General features: G+C 39.3%; 2 protein-coding genes across 2 annotated transcripts in view; one reads left to right on the top strand and one right to left on the bottom strand.

Annotated features, from left to right (window-relative positions):
- Positions 1–18,970, top strand: part of XKR9 (XK related 9) — a 125,201-nt gene that overhangs the window by 22,586 nt on the left and 83,645 nt on the right. The window lies entirely within an intron of this gene.
- Positions 6,210–18,970, bottom strand: part of LACTB2 (lactamase beta 2) — a 32,008-nt gene continuing 19,247 nt past the window's right edge. Inside the window, exons 4-7 of the mRNA XM_016959565.3 lie at positions 12,965–13,143; positions 9,839–9,987; positions 7,492–7,573; positions 6,210–6,847 (exon numbers count right to left, since the gene is read on the bottom strand). Of these exons, the coding sequence (XP_016815054.1) occupies positions 6,804–6,847; positions 7,492–7,573; positions 9,839–9,987; positions 12,965–13,143 (454 nt within the window). The 3' untranslated portion in view covers positions 6,210–6,803. The remainder of the gene's footprint in view (positions 6,848–7,491; positions 7,574–9,838; positions 9,988–12,964; positions 13,144–18,970) is intronic.

The raw sequence follows: 18,970 nt of genomic DNA on the forward strand, positions 1-18,970 counted from the left end.
AGATGTCTTTTTTGTTTATGTTGATGCTATTCCTTTCTGTTTTTTAGTTTTCCTTCTAACAGGTCCCTCAGCTGTAGGTCTGTTGGAGTTTGCTGGAGGTCCACTCCAGATGCTGTTTGCCTGGGTATCAGCAGTGGAGGCTGCAGAACAGCAAATATTGCAGAACAGTAAATATTGCTGCCTGATCCTTCCCTCTGGAAGCTTCGTCCCAGAAGGCCACCTGCCTATATGAGGTATCTGTCGGCCCCTACTGGGATGTGTCTCCCAGTTAGGCTACATGGGGGTCTGGGATCCACTTGAGGAGGCAGTCTGTCCATTCTCAGAGCTCACACGCCGTGTTGGGAGAACCACTGCTCTCTTCAGAGCTGTCAGAGCTGCAGATGTTTAAGTCTGCAGAAGTTGTTTGCTGCCTTTTGTTCAGCTAAGCCCTGCCCATAGAGGTGGAGTCTAGAGGCAGTAGGCCTTGCTGAGCTGCGGTGGGCTCTGCACAGTTCGAGCTTCCTGGCCGCTTTGTTCACCTACTCAAGCCTCAGCAATGGTGGATGCCCCTCCCCCAGCCAGGCTGCTGCCTTGCAGTTTGATCTCAGACTGCTGTGCAAGCAGTGAGCAATGCTCCGTGGGCATGGGACCCACTGAGCCAGGCACAGGAGAGAATCTCCTTGTCTGGTGGTTGCTAAGACCTCGGGAAAATTGCTGTATTTGGGTGGGAGTGTCCCATTTTTCCAGGTACAGTCTGTCACGGCTTCCTTTGGCTAGGAAAGGGAAATTCTCCGACCCCTTGCACTTCCCGGGTGAGGCGACACCCCACCCTGCTTCAGCTTGCCCTCCGTGGGCGGCACCCACTGTCCAACCAGTCCCAGTGAGATGAACCATGTACCTCAGTTGGAAATGCAGAAATCACCCGTCTTCTGCGTCGATCACACTGGGAGCTGCAGACCAGAGCTGTTCCTATTCGGCCATCTTGGGACAGATCCCCCAATATTTCAAATACTGAACATATATCCCCTAACAAAACACAAGTATTGGCTGGGTGTGGTGGCTCGTGCCTATAATCCTAGTACTTTGGGAGGCTGATGCTGGTGGATAGCTTGAGTCTAGGAGTTCTAGAGCAGCCTGGGCAACATGGCAAACCCCATCTCTATTTTTTAAAATAAAAGTTAAAGCAGAAGTATCCTTCCAAGCACCCCCAAAAATAGAATAGGAGGGAAAGACTGATAATAATGAGAGTTTTCCTTCTCCAACATTCCCTGAAAATTGGCGGCAGGTCTCATTTTGATGTGTTGTGTTTATAAGCACAGACTTTGGAGGGGGCACTGATAAACAGCACTGGCAGAAATAAGACTATCTGCCCTTGATTCTTTTCACATGTTCTCCAGGATTCTACCTTCCCTGCTACCAGCCACTTCACTAACTTTTTCTGGAGAGATGACTTCAAAATACTCAAAGTCGCAAGAGAAATACACAGAAACGATTAACGTTGCACAGAGTTGACCCAGTCATTCTGTAAATTGCTGCAGAAAAATTGGATTTATTTATTATATATTTTACACAAATTAGAAAGAAAGCAAAGTTATTTAGTAAGGTAACTATATTTGTCCAGAATCTTCCTGTGACAGTCTTCTTCTGGGAACAGACTTTGCTCACTCCAGCCACAGGGGTAGCTGGGCTAAATGCAGTACCTAATGTTTCCTTGACCACAGGGACTGGTCTAAGGAATGGGTAATGAGCCAGTATAAATCACTGAATTCTTCCCCTAGGGTTTTTCATCTCGAAGCTAGACAAACCAGCTTTTTCTGCTGGTTATAGAGTGGTGAGAATATGAGCCTAGAGGCCAGGTATGGTGGCTCATGACTGTAATCCCAGCACTGTGGGAGACTGAAGCAGGAGGATTGCTTGAGCTCAGTTCAAGACCAGCCTGGGCAACATGGCAAGACTTTATCTTTACAAAAAAAAATATAAATAAAAATTAGCCAGGCATGGTAGCCTGCACCTGTGGTCCCAGCTACTGGGGAAGTTAAGGCAGGAGGATCACTCAAGCCCGGGAGGCAGAGGTTGCAGTGAGCCATGTTTGTGGCACCGCACTCCAGCCTGGGTGATACAGCAAGATCCTGTCTCAAAAAAAAAAATAAAATAAAAAATAAAAAAAAAATAACATGAGCCCAGAGCTCCCATAACCATGTCCATGTCCTTCATCACGTGAAGAACCCAGTTGACTGTGGGGTCTCTTACTTGCAAAGATAAATAGAGGTGAGAGGTTTGGGGTTGTATTGATGGGATGTAAACATCTGTTCTTGTTCACAGGCCTGGCTCTGCTCTACCCTTATTCTTCTCAGGTTGGTTACATGTGCCAACCAACTTCCCCTTTTGCTTAAGCTTGTTGAAATAAGTTTCTGTTACCTGTAACAAAATATATCTTATCTGCTTAGCTCCAGTTCCATATATCTGAGTGCCTACTAGGTATCTCCCTTTGGATGTTTCCTGGTACTTCAAACTTGTATCTGTAGTAAAATGCATCTTTCTTCTCTTCTGTACTCTACCTGTCCCATTTCCTCTATTCTCTCAATCTGGTTACCAACATCTACCCAGCTGCCCAAGCCAGAAATCTATAGCTCTTCTAGACTTCTCTCTTTCTGCCTGATCCCCCATCTCTCAATATCTAATAGGTTTCTAAGTGCTATTCCTCTTCTTAAATATTTATCCTATCTCTTATCCCTTATTCTAGTATCCTTGGTACCTCTTCTGTTTTTTTCCTTCCCCCACTATACTGAAAAGACCAAATCTCAGAATGCTTATGCTCCCCACTGCCTCTGTTCAATGGGGTCCCTGTCCCCTTCTGATAAAACTTCTCGTCCCAGATGATTGGTCCAGAGCAGTCAGCATAAAGGCTGGTCAGTAACATATAAGAAAGTGTGGCAAGAAAATTCTCTCAAACAGAGAACAAACACACCAATCAGATTGTTTTCTATGAGGAGATCAGTACCCGAGATACAAAGAGGGCTACTCAGTTGCCAAACAGAGGCTGAAGATATGCAGAGAGAAGGCAGAGGTGACGACAAGCAGGCTTCGGAAACTCTTGAATAAACAGAAAATGAGTCAGCCAAAACTTCCGGGTGTTCTGAACGGAAGGTAAAGTGATTGTCTGAAGTAATGGAAATGAATAGAGGAATGAAATCACCATAATAGAAGAGGGCCAACTCTTGCTGTGAGGATACAACTAAATAACACTAGAATTGCCCCAGAACCTGAACTGCTTTCCAATTCCTAAAGTATATATACTCCAATCTGTATGAAGCATGGCTGGATGACAATACGTTGCTTTCTGTGTGAATTCTGTGTTCCCATGAGATTCTTGTTATCCCTATGGCCTCAACACACAATACCATAAATTCTAGTTGTATAAATTAGTTCCCCAACCAAATGATGCTCTGCCATATCTGTTTATATGCATACACGATTTCCTCCAGTTAGAACAACTCCTCTCGTCTCCCATACAAATACGCCTAACTTCGTCTGCCTACCATGTACTCATCTTTTAAGACTGAGCTCAGGGTCCTCTAAGCAGCTTTCTATAACTCAGCCAGGTTAGCTCCTCTTCCTTTACTGTAGCACATGGTAATTGTATGTCTTCATAACTAAAATATGAGCTTCCTTTGTTTACCTTTGTATGCCCAGGGCCTGGCCCAGTACCCAGGACAAAGCAGACATTTAATGAATGCCATTGTTTTGGTTAAAGCTCTCAGTTGCTAGACTCTTTCCATAAACAATAAATGTACTAGCCTTCCATTATCACCCCTCTTCCAATATATCTAATTGCAGCCTGCAGTATCTGAAGTGGGCCACAGTACTATAAAAAGACAATAATTCCATGGCTTTTACGTAAGATTTCCTCAGCTCAGAATGCCCTTCTCACCCCTGTTCCCCAACTTCCTCCAAGAATAGAGGTAGGAAGCCCAGAATTGATTGCACTAGTTCAGGCAAGAGAGGACCATGGCCTGGACTAAGGAGTATTGGTGGGGTAAGAGGTAGTGATACATTCTGGAGGTGGAATAGGCATTACATACTTGGTGAAGATTTGGTTATAAGAGGAGGAAGAGAGGCATATCAAGAATGAATCCTAGAGTTTGAGACCAGCCTGGCCAACATGGTGAAACTAAAAATATAGTTCTAATAAGAACCAGTTCAGTTTCTACTAAAAATACAAAAATTAGCTGGGGCTATAATCCCAGCAATTTGGGAGGCTGAGGCAGGAGAATTGCTTGAATCCAGGAGGCAGAGGTTGCTGTGAGCTGAAATCGCACCACCGCACTCTAGCCTGGGCAACACAGTGAGATTCTGTTGCAAAAAAAAAAAAAAAAGAATAAATCCTTTGGCCTCAGCCTTGGCTGCACTGTTGGCTTCCCTGGTTTTGAGGCTTTTGAACTTGGACCGAGCTAGGCTACCGGCTTCTTATTTCCCCAGCTTGCAGATAGCCTATTGTGGGATTTTGTCTTGTAACTGTGTAAGCCAATTCTCCCTAATAACCTCCCTTTTATATATACAGTAATATTATTGGTTCTGCCCCTCTGGAGAACCCTAACACAGTATCATTAAGTGACATCAAGTACATTGACAGTGTTTTGCAATCACCATTATCACCTATCCCCAGAACTCTTTTCATCTACCCAAACTGCAAAACTTCTTACATGAAACACTATTTTCCCATTTCCCCTTCCTCCTATTCCCTGGTAGCCACCATTCTTTCTGTCTGTATGAATTTGACTACTCTACGCACCTCCTATAAGTACTATTGTATAGTATTTATCCTTTTGTGACAGGCTAATGTCACTTAGCATAATGTCTTCAAGGTTCATCTATGTTGTAGCCCACGTCAGAATTTCCCTCCTTTTTAAGAAGAACTAATATTCTGCTGTATGTGTATACCACATTTTATTTATCCAGTCATCCTTCAATGGACATTTAGGTTGCTTCCATCTTTTGGCTATTGTGAATAAAGTTGCTGTGAACATGGATGTACAAATGTCTGTTTAAGTCCCTGCTTTTAATTTTTTGGGTATATAGTCAGAAGATAAATTGCTGATCATATGGTAATTCTAAAGGTTTTTTTGAGGAAGTATCATACTGTTTTCCATAGTGGCTACACTATTTTATGTTCCCGTCAGCAATGCACAAGGGTTCTAATTCCTCCACATTCTTGCCAACACTTGTTATTTTCTGTTTTTTTTTTAAAATTTTTAATTTTTAGTAACAGCTATCGTAATGGGCCTGAAGTGGTATCTCAGGGTTTTAACATTTATCTAATGATGAGTGATGATGAATATCTTTTCATGTGCTTATAGGCCACTTGTATATCTTTTTTGGAGAAATGTCTACTCAAGTTCTTTGTCTATTTTTCAATCAGGTTGCTTTTGTTTTTGAGTTTATAAGTTATTTTGTAATAAGAACCAGTTCTAGGAATACGGGTCTAGGTCTTCAAAGCATGAGAATAAGTGTATTAGGATGGCATGAAAATGCTAGGGACCTTGGGAAAAGAGGCAGAAAGAGGTGAAGCTGCCAAAGGAAATCAAAAAAATTTTAAGTCTGGCTGGGTGTGGTAGCTCATGCCTATCATCCCAGCATGCTGGGAGGCTGAGGCAGGGGGACTGCTTGAGCCCAGGAGTTCAAGACCAGCCTAGGCAACATAGTGAGATTCTGTCTGTATAAAAAATAAAAACATTAGCCAGGTGTGGTGCTATGTGCCTGTAGTCCCAGCTATTCAGGAGGCTGAGGTGGGACGATTGCTTGAACCTGGGAGGTAGAGACTGCAGTGAGCGGAGATTGTGCAATTGCACTCCAGCCTGGGTGACAGAGAGAGAGAGACACTGTCTCAAAAGCAAACAAATAAAACAAAAAAAAAATTTTTTAAGTCTCAATCTTTAGGGAAGAGTAAACAAAATACACTCAGGATTCTGGGCTTATTTTAGTATTGTAGTTTGAGAACTGTATAAGTTAAGTAAGCATTGGTGGACTACCTTGTGAACCTAACCACTATATAAGAACACTACTTATATAAAAATATAAAAAATGCCCTATCTTATAATCCTTTAATTTAAATGTAAACTTTTGGTACCTAATTCATGTATAAGCTGATGACTATTTACATACTAAGATTTAAACTTGGAAAGTATGTTGGTTGCATTAATGGATTACAGAAATAATTATTTATCATATAATACTTTAAATTGGGAATTTAATATTTTTCAATCACCAAAAATTCATTTGCATGAATCATTTGTGGTATACCAGAATAAGAAAATACACATGATACAGAGTTATGGAACCAATAGATAGTCATGATATAGTTGATAGAAACATCAAGACAAAGCAATTATGTACAGATAGAGACAAGAGTTGAGGAAAGAGTAAAGGTGCATAGAAATCTGTGCTGTTAAATAAAGTAGCTATAGAAAACAGTATAACTGATCACTAGTAATAGATAACTAACAACCAAAAATAATATCAACTTTAAATTAGATAAATTTTATTATTTTTAAAGTAATCATTTTATTTAATCTATTGAAAACTGATAAACTATTAGATTATGAATTTTTGGTAAAACGTTAGAAGACAAGGTTAGAGAAATAACCTATCATATGGTTGTATAGTGTAATTTACATATTTTAGCATAAATATAACATTATTTTAAAGTATATCTAGGGTTATTTTTAATGTTTTATACTTTTATATTCTCTATAAAATAACCTATAGTTAAGAAAACATACCATTCTCTCAAAGCAAAATAAAACAAAGCTTTCTTTAATCTGAAACTAAAGATGAGCTTTCCATTTCTTGTCAGGATCCGTGTTGCTAACTGTAGAAAGAAAATCAGAGAGTAAAAATTTAACAATAGATAAGTAAATGCACTGAATTTTAAGTTACCTTGTGGCTAGAAAAAGCATTCATTCTTAAAATAATTTTGTTGCTCAATATAAAGTTGGGTATTTTCGGTACATGTAAAAACATTGCTAAGGCTTCTACATCAAATTCAAGCTTAGAATTCTGGATTTTAAGGATTACATTTCTATAAAGATTATTAGTTTGACAAACTAACACTAGAAAATAATTACATAATTACTGCTTTGACATCTCTAAGTTTACTACCTTTACCACTGTTTAAAACCTTTGGCTGTTCCCAAATCTACCACATGTAAAATTCTTCATGGTTTTTGGGTCTGGGAGAAGAGAAGTTATCTTCCTGCTACATGTCTTTGATTGCCATTCTGGTGGGTAAGGATTGGAATTCCAACTGAGATTCTAATTCCCCTGGGAGCTTTTGGTTCCAGCTTGTGGTCCACTGGCCCTGTGCTACTGACCTTCCTAGCGCCTGTCTCTCCAACTTAAAGTGATATTCATGGGAGAACTCTGATGGGTATTATTTTTCCTCAAAGGAAACTAAGGCATCTGTAAAAATATTTTAAATGCTGGTAATAGAAGAAAATTTGGAAGCATACTCACATATTTTTCCTTCTTTTTCTAGTTTTTTCAAATGAAGTAAGAGATTATGTTTAGCCATTTCATGTAAATTCTCAGGAGTATTCTAAAAGAAAAATGAAGGTGAAAAAAATTCCTTTTTTTTAAAAAAAGAACACAGTTAATTTTTTGAAAGCTTTGAAGAAAAGCAAAATGTAGCAAAAGTTTATCTTAAACACATTTTTTTTTTTTGAGACAGAGTCTCGCTCTGTCGCCAGGCTGGAATGCAGAGGTGCATCTCGGCTCACTGCAACCTCCGCCTCCCAGGTTCAAGCAATTCTCCTGCCTCAGCCTCCTGAGTAGCTGGGACTACAGGCGAGCACCACCACGCCCAGCTAATTTTTGTACTTTTAGTAGAGATGGGGTTTCACCATGTTGGCCAGAATGGTCTCGATCTCTTGACCTTGTGATCCACCTGCCTCGGCCTCCCAAAGTGCTGGGATTACAGACGTGAGCCACTGCGCCCGGCCTATCTTAAACACATTTTTAACTTGTTTAACATTTTTAACAATTTCACTTTGTATACATCTTGTTTTATATTCTATATATACTCCTATAGATAGAATAGGTTGTAAGCTCCATAAAGACAGTAGCAGTATCTTTTTTTTGAGACAGAGTTTCACTCTTGTCACCTAGGCTGGAGTGCAATGGCGCGATCTCGGCTCACTGCAACCTCCACTTCCCAGGTTCAAACTATTCTCGTGCCTCAGCCTCCCAAGTAGCTAGGATTACAGGCGTGTGCCACCATGCCTCGCTAATTTTTGTATTTTTAGTACAGATGGGGTTTCACCATGTTGGCCAGACTGGTCTCGAACTCCTGACCTCTGGTGATCCGCCCGCCTCGGCCTCCCAAAGTGCTGGGATTACAGGCGTGAGCCACCATGCCCGGCCCGGCAGCAGTATCTGTTTTGTTCATTACTGAATATTCAGTGTTTAGCATAATAATACATAGCAGAAACACATTAATATTTTATGAATGAATAAATGTAAAATTATTCTTAGAAAGTTTTCATGATGCTACAGACAGTTGGCCCTGTAATTTATTTATTAGGTTACAGGGTAATATCTTTGTATATTTTAATTTAAATTTAATTTTTTAAAAAAAGTTTTTGGGCCGGGCGCAGTGACTCATGCCTGTAATCCCAGCACTTTGGGAGGCTGAGGCGGGTGGATCACCTGAGGTCGGGAGTTCGAGACCAGTCTGACCAACATTGAGAAACACCATCTCTACTAAAAATACAAAATTAGCTGGGTATGGTGGCACATGCCTGTAATCCCAGCTACTCGGGAGGCTGAGGCAGGAGAATCGCGTGAACCCAGGAGGCAGAGGTTGTGGTGAGCCAAGATGGCGCCACTGCACTCCAGCCTGGGCAACAAGAGCAAAACTCCGTCTCAAAAAAAAAAGTTTTTGAGATACAGTCTTGCACTGTCACCTAGGCTGGTGTGCAACGGTGCGATGTAGGCTCACTGCAGCCTTGACTTCCCAGGCTCATGTGATCCTCCCATCTCAACCACCCGAGCAGCTGGGATCACAGGCATGTTCCATGACACCTGGCTCATTTAAAAAATTTTTTGTAGAGATGAGGTCTCACTATGTTGCCCAAGCTTGTCTCGGACTCCTGGGCTGAAGCAAACCTCCCACTTAGCCTCCCAAAATACTGGGATTACAGGGGTGAGCCATCACGCCTGGCCACAAAAGCTTACATTTTTAACCTCTAAGCTATGCTGCCTACACAGCAGACATCTAATAAACATTTGCTGAAAAACTGAATTATACTGACTGCTATATAGTGCTGTCAATACAGTGATATTCTCAGAGGCCAGTGAGGTGTAAGGCTCTTTCCCTACATACTATTTTACTCATGTTCTTTGATTTTTTTTTCTTTTTCTCCATTGTTTGGCATTGCTACTACTTCTCACTGCTTTGCTACTACTTCTCACTGTTAACATTCCAATATTTGTGTCTAGCAGGTCACCCCTCCTCTCTTGGTGCAGGCTAGGACACAAGATAATCAAGATGGCTAGAATAATGCAAAAACTATTACAAAATGTAATCATCAGGCTGTTGATAGTTTCTCCTACATAGTTAGGCAGTTTCTCCTACATAGTTAAGTATATAAAGTTCAATGATGGCTCGAAATGGCTATCTTTGTTCTCTAAGGCCAGTTTTTGTTTAATTTTAGCACTGTAGAAAGTTTAGGCTGCTGGTCTCAAATCTAGAAAAGTGGCATAACTTCTGATCTGGGATATAAGTTTATCATTTCTATAGTCTACTAAATAGATAATTCTAATAAATTTGTGGCTACATACAAATAAGAAAACTGAAAATTACCTTGTAAATAATTTTTACAAGCTCCATTACTGTAAATGATTTCTCAAAATTCTCACGAAATAATGTAAGAATTTGCTGCTCTCGAATATTTCTGTGAGAAATGTATTGTTGAATTTTAGCTTCAGCATTATGAATTACTGGGCCATGTCCTGAATTAAAATAATTATAAGAGTTACTTCAGTCAGATAAAAAAATACTAAGTACAACAGAAGCTAACTCACTCTATTTAAAAATAATTCATATGATATATCGAAAAAGCATACTAAATGTCAAATATGAACTATTTGGAAAGCTATACAGGTGAAAGAGATTTAAAAATTATATACAATACCCCCCAATTAGAAAATTATAGCAAATACAGTCTATAGAAAATATTGTGTACATTAAAAATATGGAATAGAAATTTAACAATAAAACACAGCAATAAAAATAGCAACTACAATAATAACAATAGGTAATGTTTATGGAGTGCTATGTGCTAGGCACTGCCCTAAATGCTTAACATACATTATTCTTACAAGAATCCCATGAAGTAGGTACAATTATTACACATTTCTTATGGTAGAAACTGAGACATACGGAGGGTAAATAATCCGTCCACAGTTACATAGCTAAGAAGGGGTGGAGTTAGGATTCTGACAGGATCTCTTAACCACTCTGTGCTCTTGACCATTAGGCTAAGCTTATAAAATACTGCAAAAGGACAATGTAAAAAGCAGTTTCATGTACATGACCAAGCTCTATTAAAAATTCACAAGACCCACAGTAAAACTTTAAGAATCCTATGTATAGGCTTCTGTATGTCAGAAATTTTGACAACCCAGATTAAGTTATACTATAATTTAATTCCCCTTTAAGACAGTACACATTAATATTATATATTATATAAGTCTGCAAGAATGATGTTCTTAAATATTTGAGAACAAAATATCCAGAAGCAGGCTAACCTATTACGGGATCTGGTTAGACACAGACCTATCATTTATTTGCTGTGTGGCTAATAAATGAGGAAGTATCTGAATCTCTCTAAGCTGTTTCTTCTGCTGTGTGGTGAGGAAACCACTACCTACTTTACATGGGTTTTGGTGAGGATGACAACTGTAAAGGCCCCTGCACAAAACCTGATGGCTAGAAGACTTTAATATATGGTAGCTATGGCTACAGAGCATAATTTACTGCTGTGCTAGTAAGCCAGTTCACTGGATTCACTAAAGCACTCTAGAATCTTTACTAGGTAGCCTCTCATTAGCTTAGCTTGAATGTGAATTCACTGAACGTCTGCCCTCTTCGCTTTAAAAATAGCTGTCTTTAGCAAAAACAAAGCAAAACAAACAAACAAACCCCCCCAAAGCTATCAGCCCGCAATCCTTTAATGTCATCATATTAATCTAAATGCCCAGCTCTACCATATGTTTTCTATTCCCCCAGCAGTAGGAACTCATCGCAGAGTGTAAATGTGTTGAAGATACTGGATGGACGGATCTTTCAATGGCTTGGTTAGGAGCAAGTTAGAAGAACTTAGAAAGTTAAGTGACCTAGTCCCTTTTTCCTTTTGGGCCTTTTTGTTGGGTCCTGTGTCTTTCTTAGCTTTTTTTTTTTTTTTTTTGAGAAGGAGTTTCACTCTGTTGCGTGATCTCTGCTCACTACAACCTCTGCCTCCCAGGTTCAAGTGATTTTCCTGCCTCAGCCTCTTGAGAAGCTGGGATTACAGGTACCCACCAAGACGCTTGGCTAATTTTTGTATTTTTAGTAGGGATGGGGTTTCGCCATGTTGGCCAGGCTGGTCTTGAAGTCCTGACCTCAGGTGATCTGCCTGCCTTGGCCTCCCAAAGAGTTGGGATTACAGGCGTGAGCCACTGCGCCTGGCCATTTCTTAGCTCTTCAGATGAAGGAGAGATTGATATTGTAGAACAGTCTAGTGAGATCTGAGACACTAACATGTTTCTTTTTCTGGAGAATGGAAATAAAGATACCATTTTATAGTTGATATAGAAGCTATTGGTATTTCAATATTGTAAATTAAAAAAACTAAAGCTCAGAGGTCAAACATTACCCAAAGTTACACAGCTAAAATGTGGTCCAAATAAAAATCAAGTTAACAAAAATAATGGTGGTTTATGGAATGAAAACATTTTCCCATTTCAATGTAAGTTTATGTCTTTTTAACAGTTCTATTAATAACTGTATGTTGAAAAATAACCCTCATATCTTTATCAAAAGTTATTAATATGGCTCTTGGCCTTCTCTTTAAGTTTAACTGCACAGCTAGACAGGACTTAGGGGTGTATTTTCCTTTTTTTTTTTTGAGACAGAGTTTCGCTCTGTTGCCCAGGCTGGAGTACAATGGCGGATCTTGGCTCATTGCAACCTCCACCTCTCAGGTTCAAGCAACTATCCTGCCTCAGCCTCCCGCGTAGCTGGGATTATAGGTACCTGCCACCACGCCTGGGTAATTTTTGTATTATTAGTAGAGACAGGGTTTCACCATGTTGGCCAGGCTGATCTCGAACTCCTGACCTCAGGTGATCTGCCCACCTAGGCCTCTCAAAGAGGGGTATATTTTAAAGAAGTAGTTGATATGTTTTCTTTTTCCCCCAGACAGAGTCTTGCTTCTGTCACCCAGGCTGGCATGCAGTGGTGCAATCTCGGCTGACTGCAACTTCCACCTCCCAGGTTCAAGTGATTCTCCTGTCTCAGCCTCCCAAGTAGCTGGGATTACAAGTGTGCGCCACCACACTCAGCTAATTTTTTTATTTTTAGTAGAGATGGGGTTTCACCATGTTGGCCAGGCTGGTCTTGAACTCCTGACCTCATGATCTGCCCACCTTGGCATCCCAAAGTGCTGGGATTACAGGTGTGAGCCACTGAGCCTGGCCTTATATGTTATCTCTTCAAGGCCAAATACATAGAGACAAGCCAAAATGAACCTTCCTCATCATTTGACACAAATGGTTTGCTAGGTTTGAAAAACTACCCACTTTGGCATGCCTGTATACCCAGCGCTTTGGGAGGTTGAGGTGGGAGGACTGCTTGAGGTCAGGAGTTTGAGAACAGCCTGGAAAACATAGCAAGACCTTGTCTCTATTTAAAAATATAAAAATATAAAAAAATTTTAAAATTACTCACCTGGATATATAATATCAGCTTTGATTTTCAATAACTCTTTTAAAGAGTTCATATAATCATAGAGGTCTTCAAATATCGTTGTTCCTTCCCCTAGGATGCAATCTCCAGAAAAGATAGCATTTTCCTCTTCTAAGAGTAGAGCCATGTGATCATCAGTGTGGCCAGGGGTATATAGAACTCTGGTTGAAAGAAGAAATAAGGAATAATAACAATTATGAACTCGAGCTTAGAAGAAATTTTGAGAAGTAAATTATTCTGTATCCTTATCTTTAGACACGAATAAACAGATGAGTTAAAAAGCTGCTTTTTCTTTTCTTGAACCCACTGAAAATTATCATTAGAAAATTCTCTCCTTTAACTAAACCAAGATTCTCACTCTGAAGTAAAATTTAATACTTTTCCCACCCTTTTTCTTTTCTTTTTTTGAGACAGGGTCTCACTCTGTTGCCCAGGCTGCAGTGCAGAGGCAGGATCACAGGTCACTGCAGGCTCAATCTTCCGGGCCCAAGTGACCCTCCCACCTCAGCCTCCTGAGTAGCTGGAACCATAGGTGTGGGCCACCAAGCCTGGCTAATTTATTTTTATTTTTATTTTTTGTAGAGACAGGATCTCACAATATTGACCAGGCTGGTCTTGAACTCTTAGACTCAAGCAATCCTACCACCTCGGCCTCCCAAAGTGCTGGGATTACAGGCATGAGCCACCTCATCTGGCCTCCTACCATTTTTCTTACTTTATAAATAATAAGCACTGATTATAACAAATTTGGAAAATAGAAAAGTAAAGTGTTTAAAAGAAATGAACATCAACAATCATTTCTATTCCTCAGAGGGAGTGCTTTTATTATTACAGAATATATACTTTTTGATTTTCTATGCATATTTATATATTTTAAAAACAAAACTGATATTGTTTTAATACCTGATTTTTGAAATCTTAACTTACTATATTGTATTTTCCTACATCATATGTTTACATCATTTTATATATATATATACACACACACACATATACACATATATACATATATGTTTATTTATTTTTGAGATATATCAAGGTCTTGTTATGTTTTCCAAGCTGTTCTTACCCAGGCTGAAGCGTGGTGGCATGTTCCTGGCTCACTGCAGCCTCAACCTCCTGGGCTCAAGCAATTCTCCGACTTCAGCCTCCCGACTAGTTGGGAGCACAGGTATGTGCCACCACGCTTGGCTTATTTTTATTTTTTTGTAAAGACAAGGTCTCTTTATGTTGCCTAGGCTGGCATCAGTATATACTTTTCAAAGACAAGTATTTAAGTGCTTAGCATAGCAGATGGCACAAAGTTGCATGCTTAATAAATGGTAAATTTATTTTAGTAGTTATTATCTAAAAGCTTAAAAGAAACTTTCTTAACATGCAGAAGGTGGTCAGAAAAAGACTCTTTTTTTTTTTTAAATTATACTTTAAGTTTTAGGGTACATGTGCACAACGTGCAGGTTAGTTACGTATGTATACATGCGCCATGTTGGTGTGCTGCACCCAGTAACTCGTCATTTAACATTAGGTATATCTCCAAATGCTATCCCTCCCCCCTCCCCCCACCCCACAATAGGCCCCGGTGTGTGATGTTCCCCTTCCTGTGTCCATGTGTTCTCACTGTTCAATTCCCACCTATGAGTGAGAACATGTGGTGTTTGGTTTTTTGTCCTTGCGATAGTTTGCTGAGAATGATGGTTTCCAGCTTCATCCATGTCCCTAAAAAGGACATGAACTCATCATTTTTTATGGCTGCATAGTATTCCATGGTGTATATGTGCCACATTTTCTTAATCCAGTCTATCATTGTTGGACGTTTGGGTTGGTTCCACATCTTTGCTATTGTGAATAGTGCCGTGATAAACATACATGTGCATGTGTCTTTATAGCAGCATGATTTATAATCCTTTGAGTATATACCCAGTAATGGGATTGCTGGGTCAAATGGTATTTCTAGTTCTAGATCCCTGAGGAATCGCCACACTGACTTCCACAATGGTTGAACTAGTTTACAGTCCCAGCAACAGTGTAAAAGTGTTCCTATTTCTCCACATCCTCTCCAGCACCTGTTGTTTCCTGACTTTTTAATGATCACCATTCTAACTGGTGTGAGATGGTATCTCATTGTGGTTAAGAGCTTCTGCACAGCAAAAGAAACTACCATCAGAGTGAACAGGCAACCTACAGAATGGGAGAAAATTTTTGCAATCTACTCATCTGACAAAGGGCTAATATCCAGAATCTACAATGAACTCCAACAAATTTACAAGAAAAAAACAACCCCATCAAAAGTGGGCGAAGGATATGAACAGACACTCTCAAAAGAAGACATTTATGCAGCCAAAAGACACAAGAAAAAATGCTCATCATCACTGGCCATCAGAGAAACGCAAATCAGAAAAAGACTCTTTAATCTATTTTTTTCTCTCTAGTTAAACATTTTAAGACAGAGCCGTTTTTTATAAATTCTACCCTATATAAGAAACTTAACATGCATTTATTTCCTTTTTCCTTTTCTCCAATTTTCAGTTTTTGTTGACAAAACTGATCATAATACTTTTAAAGTATGACAGGTATTTTATTTCAAAAATTCTTATTTACATTTATATTGTTTTGTAACTATGCCAACAATAAACCAGATAAACAAAAAGCTGAGTTCAAATAATCTGTTCTGCAAAGCACCCCGACTTCTCAGCAATATACAGACTTAATTCTCTGTACTGGTCACTGTTGCCTCTATATTCTTCTTCTACTTTGAATTATGTGTTATTCTGTAGGCTTCACATTGTTTTGTTTACTATTCTACCTCACAAGGTTATGAGTTCCAGAAGGGCAGGACTCTCATCTCATTTTCATTTTTATACGCTCAGTACTTGGCCCTTAGTAGTAGTTAATTTTAGTAATAGATTGCTTTCCATGTACCAGGCAGTGTCTTCAGGGATTTACACATATTACATTTAATCCTTACACTACTTTGGGTTGGGCATTATTGGCCTCTCCATTTTACATTTTACATAAATAAATCACAGCAAATAGCAATACATGTCTGAAGGAATATGGTTTAAATTATATTTTATTTAGTTTAAGAGGATAATTACTTGCTATTCTAGTCAGTATTGAGTTTTTATGTGCTTGGAATATATATATCTCTATCTATCTATATATATAATTTTTTTTTTTTTTGAGACAGGGTCTCGCTCTGTCGCCCAGGCTGGAGTGCAGTGGTGCAATCTTGGCTCACTGCAACCTCTGCCTCCCAGGTTCAAGCAATTCTCCTGCCTCAGCCTCCTGAGTAGTTGGGACTACAGGTGCCCGCCACCACACCTGGCTAATTTTTGTATTTTTAGTAGAGATGGGGTTTCACCATGTTGGCCAGGGTGGTCTCAAACTCCTGACCTCAAGTGATCTGCCTGCCTTGGCCTCACAAAGTGCTGGGATTACAGGCAGGAGCCGCTGTACCCAGCCATGTTTGGGATATACTTAATAAATCTTCCCAATAATGGAATATTTTGTGGGAATAAGGTAAATGTGATGACATATAGATGAGTGATAAGTGACTTATCAGACAGGAGAAAATGGAAGCCTAAATAAGCAGCAGGGAAAGCTGAGAACCAATCAGATTTGCACTGCAGAATTCCTCAAAGTCTAAGGATTTAGGAAATCTGGAAGTGGAGGGTGAAGTGGAAGGAAGGTGGCTGAAATAAGAAGTCTGTTGAAAGTCTTTCTAGCAAACATTCAGATCCTCAGAGTCTCTTCCCACTTTGAGTTGAGAAGTGCCCCAATCTCACTAAGGGAAACGCTGGAGGTTTAATCTTTGAAGAGGGTAAAACAGAGGCATAGATGGAGGAAGTGACAATATACTAAAAAAAAGTAAGATTACAAGAATATATGTAGATTCCTATGCCTTCTTTCCACACTCAGCTTCTATAATTCTGGCAGCCAGGCCTTTACGCTACATGAAGATTAGAAGAGTCTTTTTCTAAGTTATTTTACCATCTCAGGAAGAAAGACTCTACGATACCAATGTTGGAAAGTTCCCAACTGAAGAGCTCATCCAGATTATCCTACAGTGAGGCCTAAAGCCTACGGAAGACTCCCCCTCACATTCTCAGAGCTCCCAAACAGCTCTGTCGTTTCCATCAGAACACAATTAGTAAACATCAGAAGATAATCAGGATTACTAGGCATCTAAGGAAAGTTATGTTGAAGACAGTGCATAAAAACGAACAAGCAAACAAAGGGGGTTATGAAGAAAATTTCCAAAACAACCAAACCCCACAGAATATAATATCCTCAGCAAAAAAAGAAGAAATTGCAACTATGAAACAAGAATAGGTTAGTATAAAAGGAACATTTTGGGAACAAAAAGTTTCTGAAAATTACAAATCTGAGAACAGAAATAAAAACATGTAGTAAGATTAGGCGATAAAGTTAATAAAAATCTCCCAGAAAGTATAGTAAAAAGGCAAAAAGATGAAAAATGAGAGAGAAAAAAATAAAGTTAGAGTAGTACAGGAGTTCTAACAAAATAATAGGAATTTTAGTAAATGAAACAGCACAAAAGAGAGAAAATAAGCACCTCAAGAAAAATTTTTGGAACTGAAGGACATGTTTCAAGACTGAAAAAGCCTATCATGGATTGACAAAGACTCGCTTTGACTAAAACTATAGTCAACTCCTCTGAGTTTTTTCCGATGATGGGACTCAGAACACACTACTGCCAAAATATGGCACCTTTGCATGCTGAGGTAGGATCCTTTGATGAGGCAGTGATTCCTTTGATGAAGGAATCACTGTGAAATTTCAGGATACAGTGGAAAAGAAGGGAAAAAGCAAAAGCCAGGGACCAAAGAAGTTCAGCAATCAGAAGGGCTTTAGATTTCTCTATTGCAATATTGAAACCAGAAGGAAATGAAACCTTGCAGACAATACTGAGAAGGAAAAATACTTTCAACTTAGAATCTATACTCATAAATACCTTAAATAAAGTTAGGTGAAAAAAGGATACTTTCAGATATCTAAGGTCTCAAAAATTCACCATTTCTCAGAAAGCTACTGGAGATGGGTTCCCCTAAAACAGAGGGGGTTTTAAGAAACTTATGGGGCACTGGAGAAAGGAGATCCAACACTGGAGAGAGGCAAAGGGAAGCCCCAGCTGAGAGTGCAGGGAATTCTGAGATGACACCAGCATCAGGCCCGGAGGAAAACAAGCCGACAGGAGCAAGTTATTAGCTGGAAGGCTTAAAGGGTAGGTTCTTTCAGAAGATTAAATTGAGAGAATCCATGATGCATTTAAACACCCTAAGGGAAGATTTATATACTCAGAGTTAAATTAGTGATAAATACACAGAAAACTATCCAAAATAACAAAGCAAAAACAATGACTAACTGTAGGAAAGCAGGAAAAGTAAGGATAGTTTACTACACGGTTCAGCTGTAAATAGTGTCTACAGTCATAACAACATCACCGAATGCTGATCTAACCAGCAGTATGACATTGAGAGGTTAGAGGACAGGAATGGTGCTCAAAAGTGGGAGAAGAGGAAAACCCAATTCTAATTTTTTCTTAGTGGAAAGTTAATATCTCAAACTGAAAAATAAGATGTAGGAAAGAATCAAATAGTCCGCTAAGATTTGTAACTGTTACTGCCCCACTGTTTAATTTCTTTCTCCCTAGACGCAACCACTTTCACCTGTTAGCTAATCATTTGTGTCATTTGTCTGTTTGTTCCTGTACAACAAAACTGTACCATTAAAGGTAATTATGTGTGTCTCTCTTCCTTGAGACCTTGATGAGCCTAGCCATAATATGTAAATGTTTTCAAGTTTGGATTTTAGATTCTAGAAGCCACAGTAATAAGTAAACCTTTTGAAAAATGTTTTTAAAAATTTTATTATTATTTTTAAGAGATGAGGGCTTACCCTGTCACCTAGTCTGGAGTGCACTGGAGTGATCATGGCTCACTGCAGCCTTGAACTCCTGGCATCAAG

Source organism: Pan troglodytes, chromosome 7 (genome assembly GCF_028858775.2).
Source record: "Pan troglodytes isolate AG18354 chromosome 7, NHGRI_mPanTro3-v2.0_pri, whole genome shotgun sequence".
In the NCBI taxonomy this organism is placed as follows: Eukaryota; Metazoa; Chordata; class Mammalia; order Primates; family Hominidae; genus Pan; species Pan troglodytes.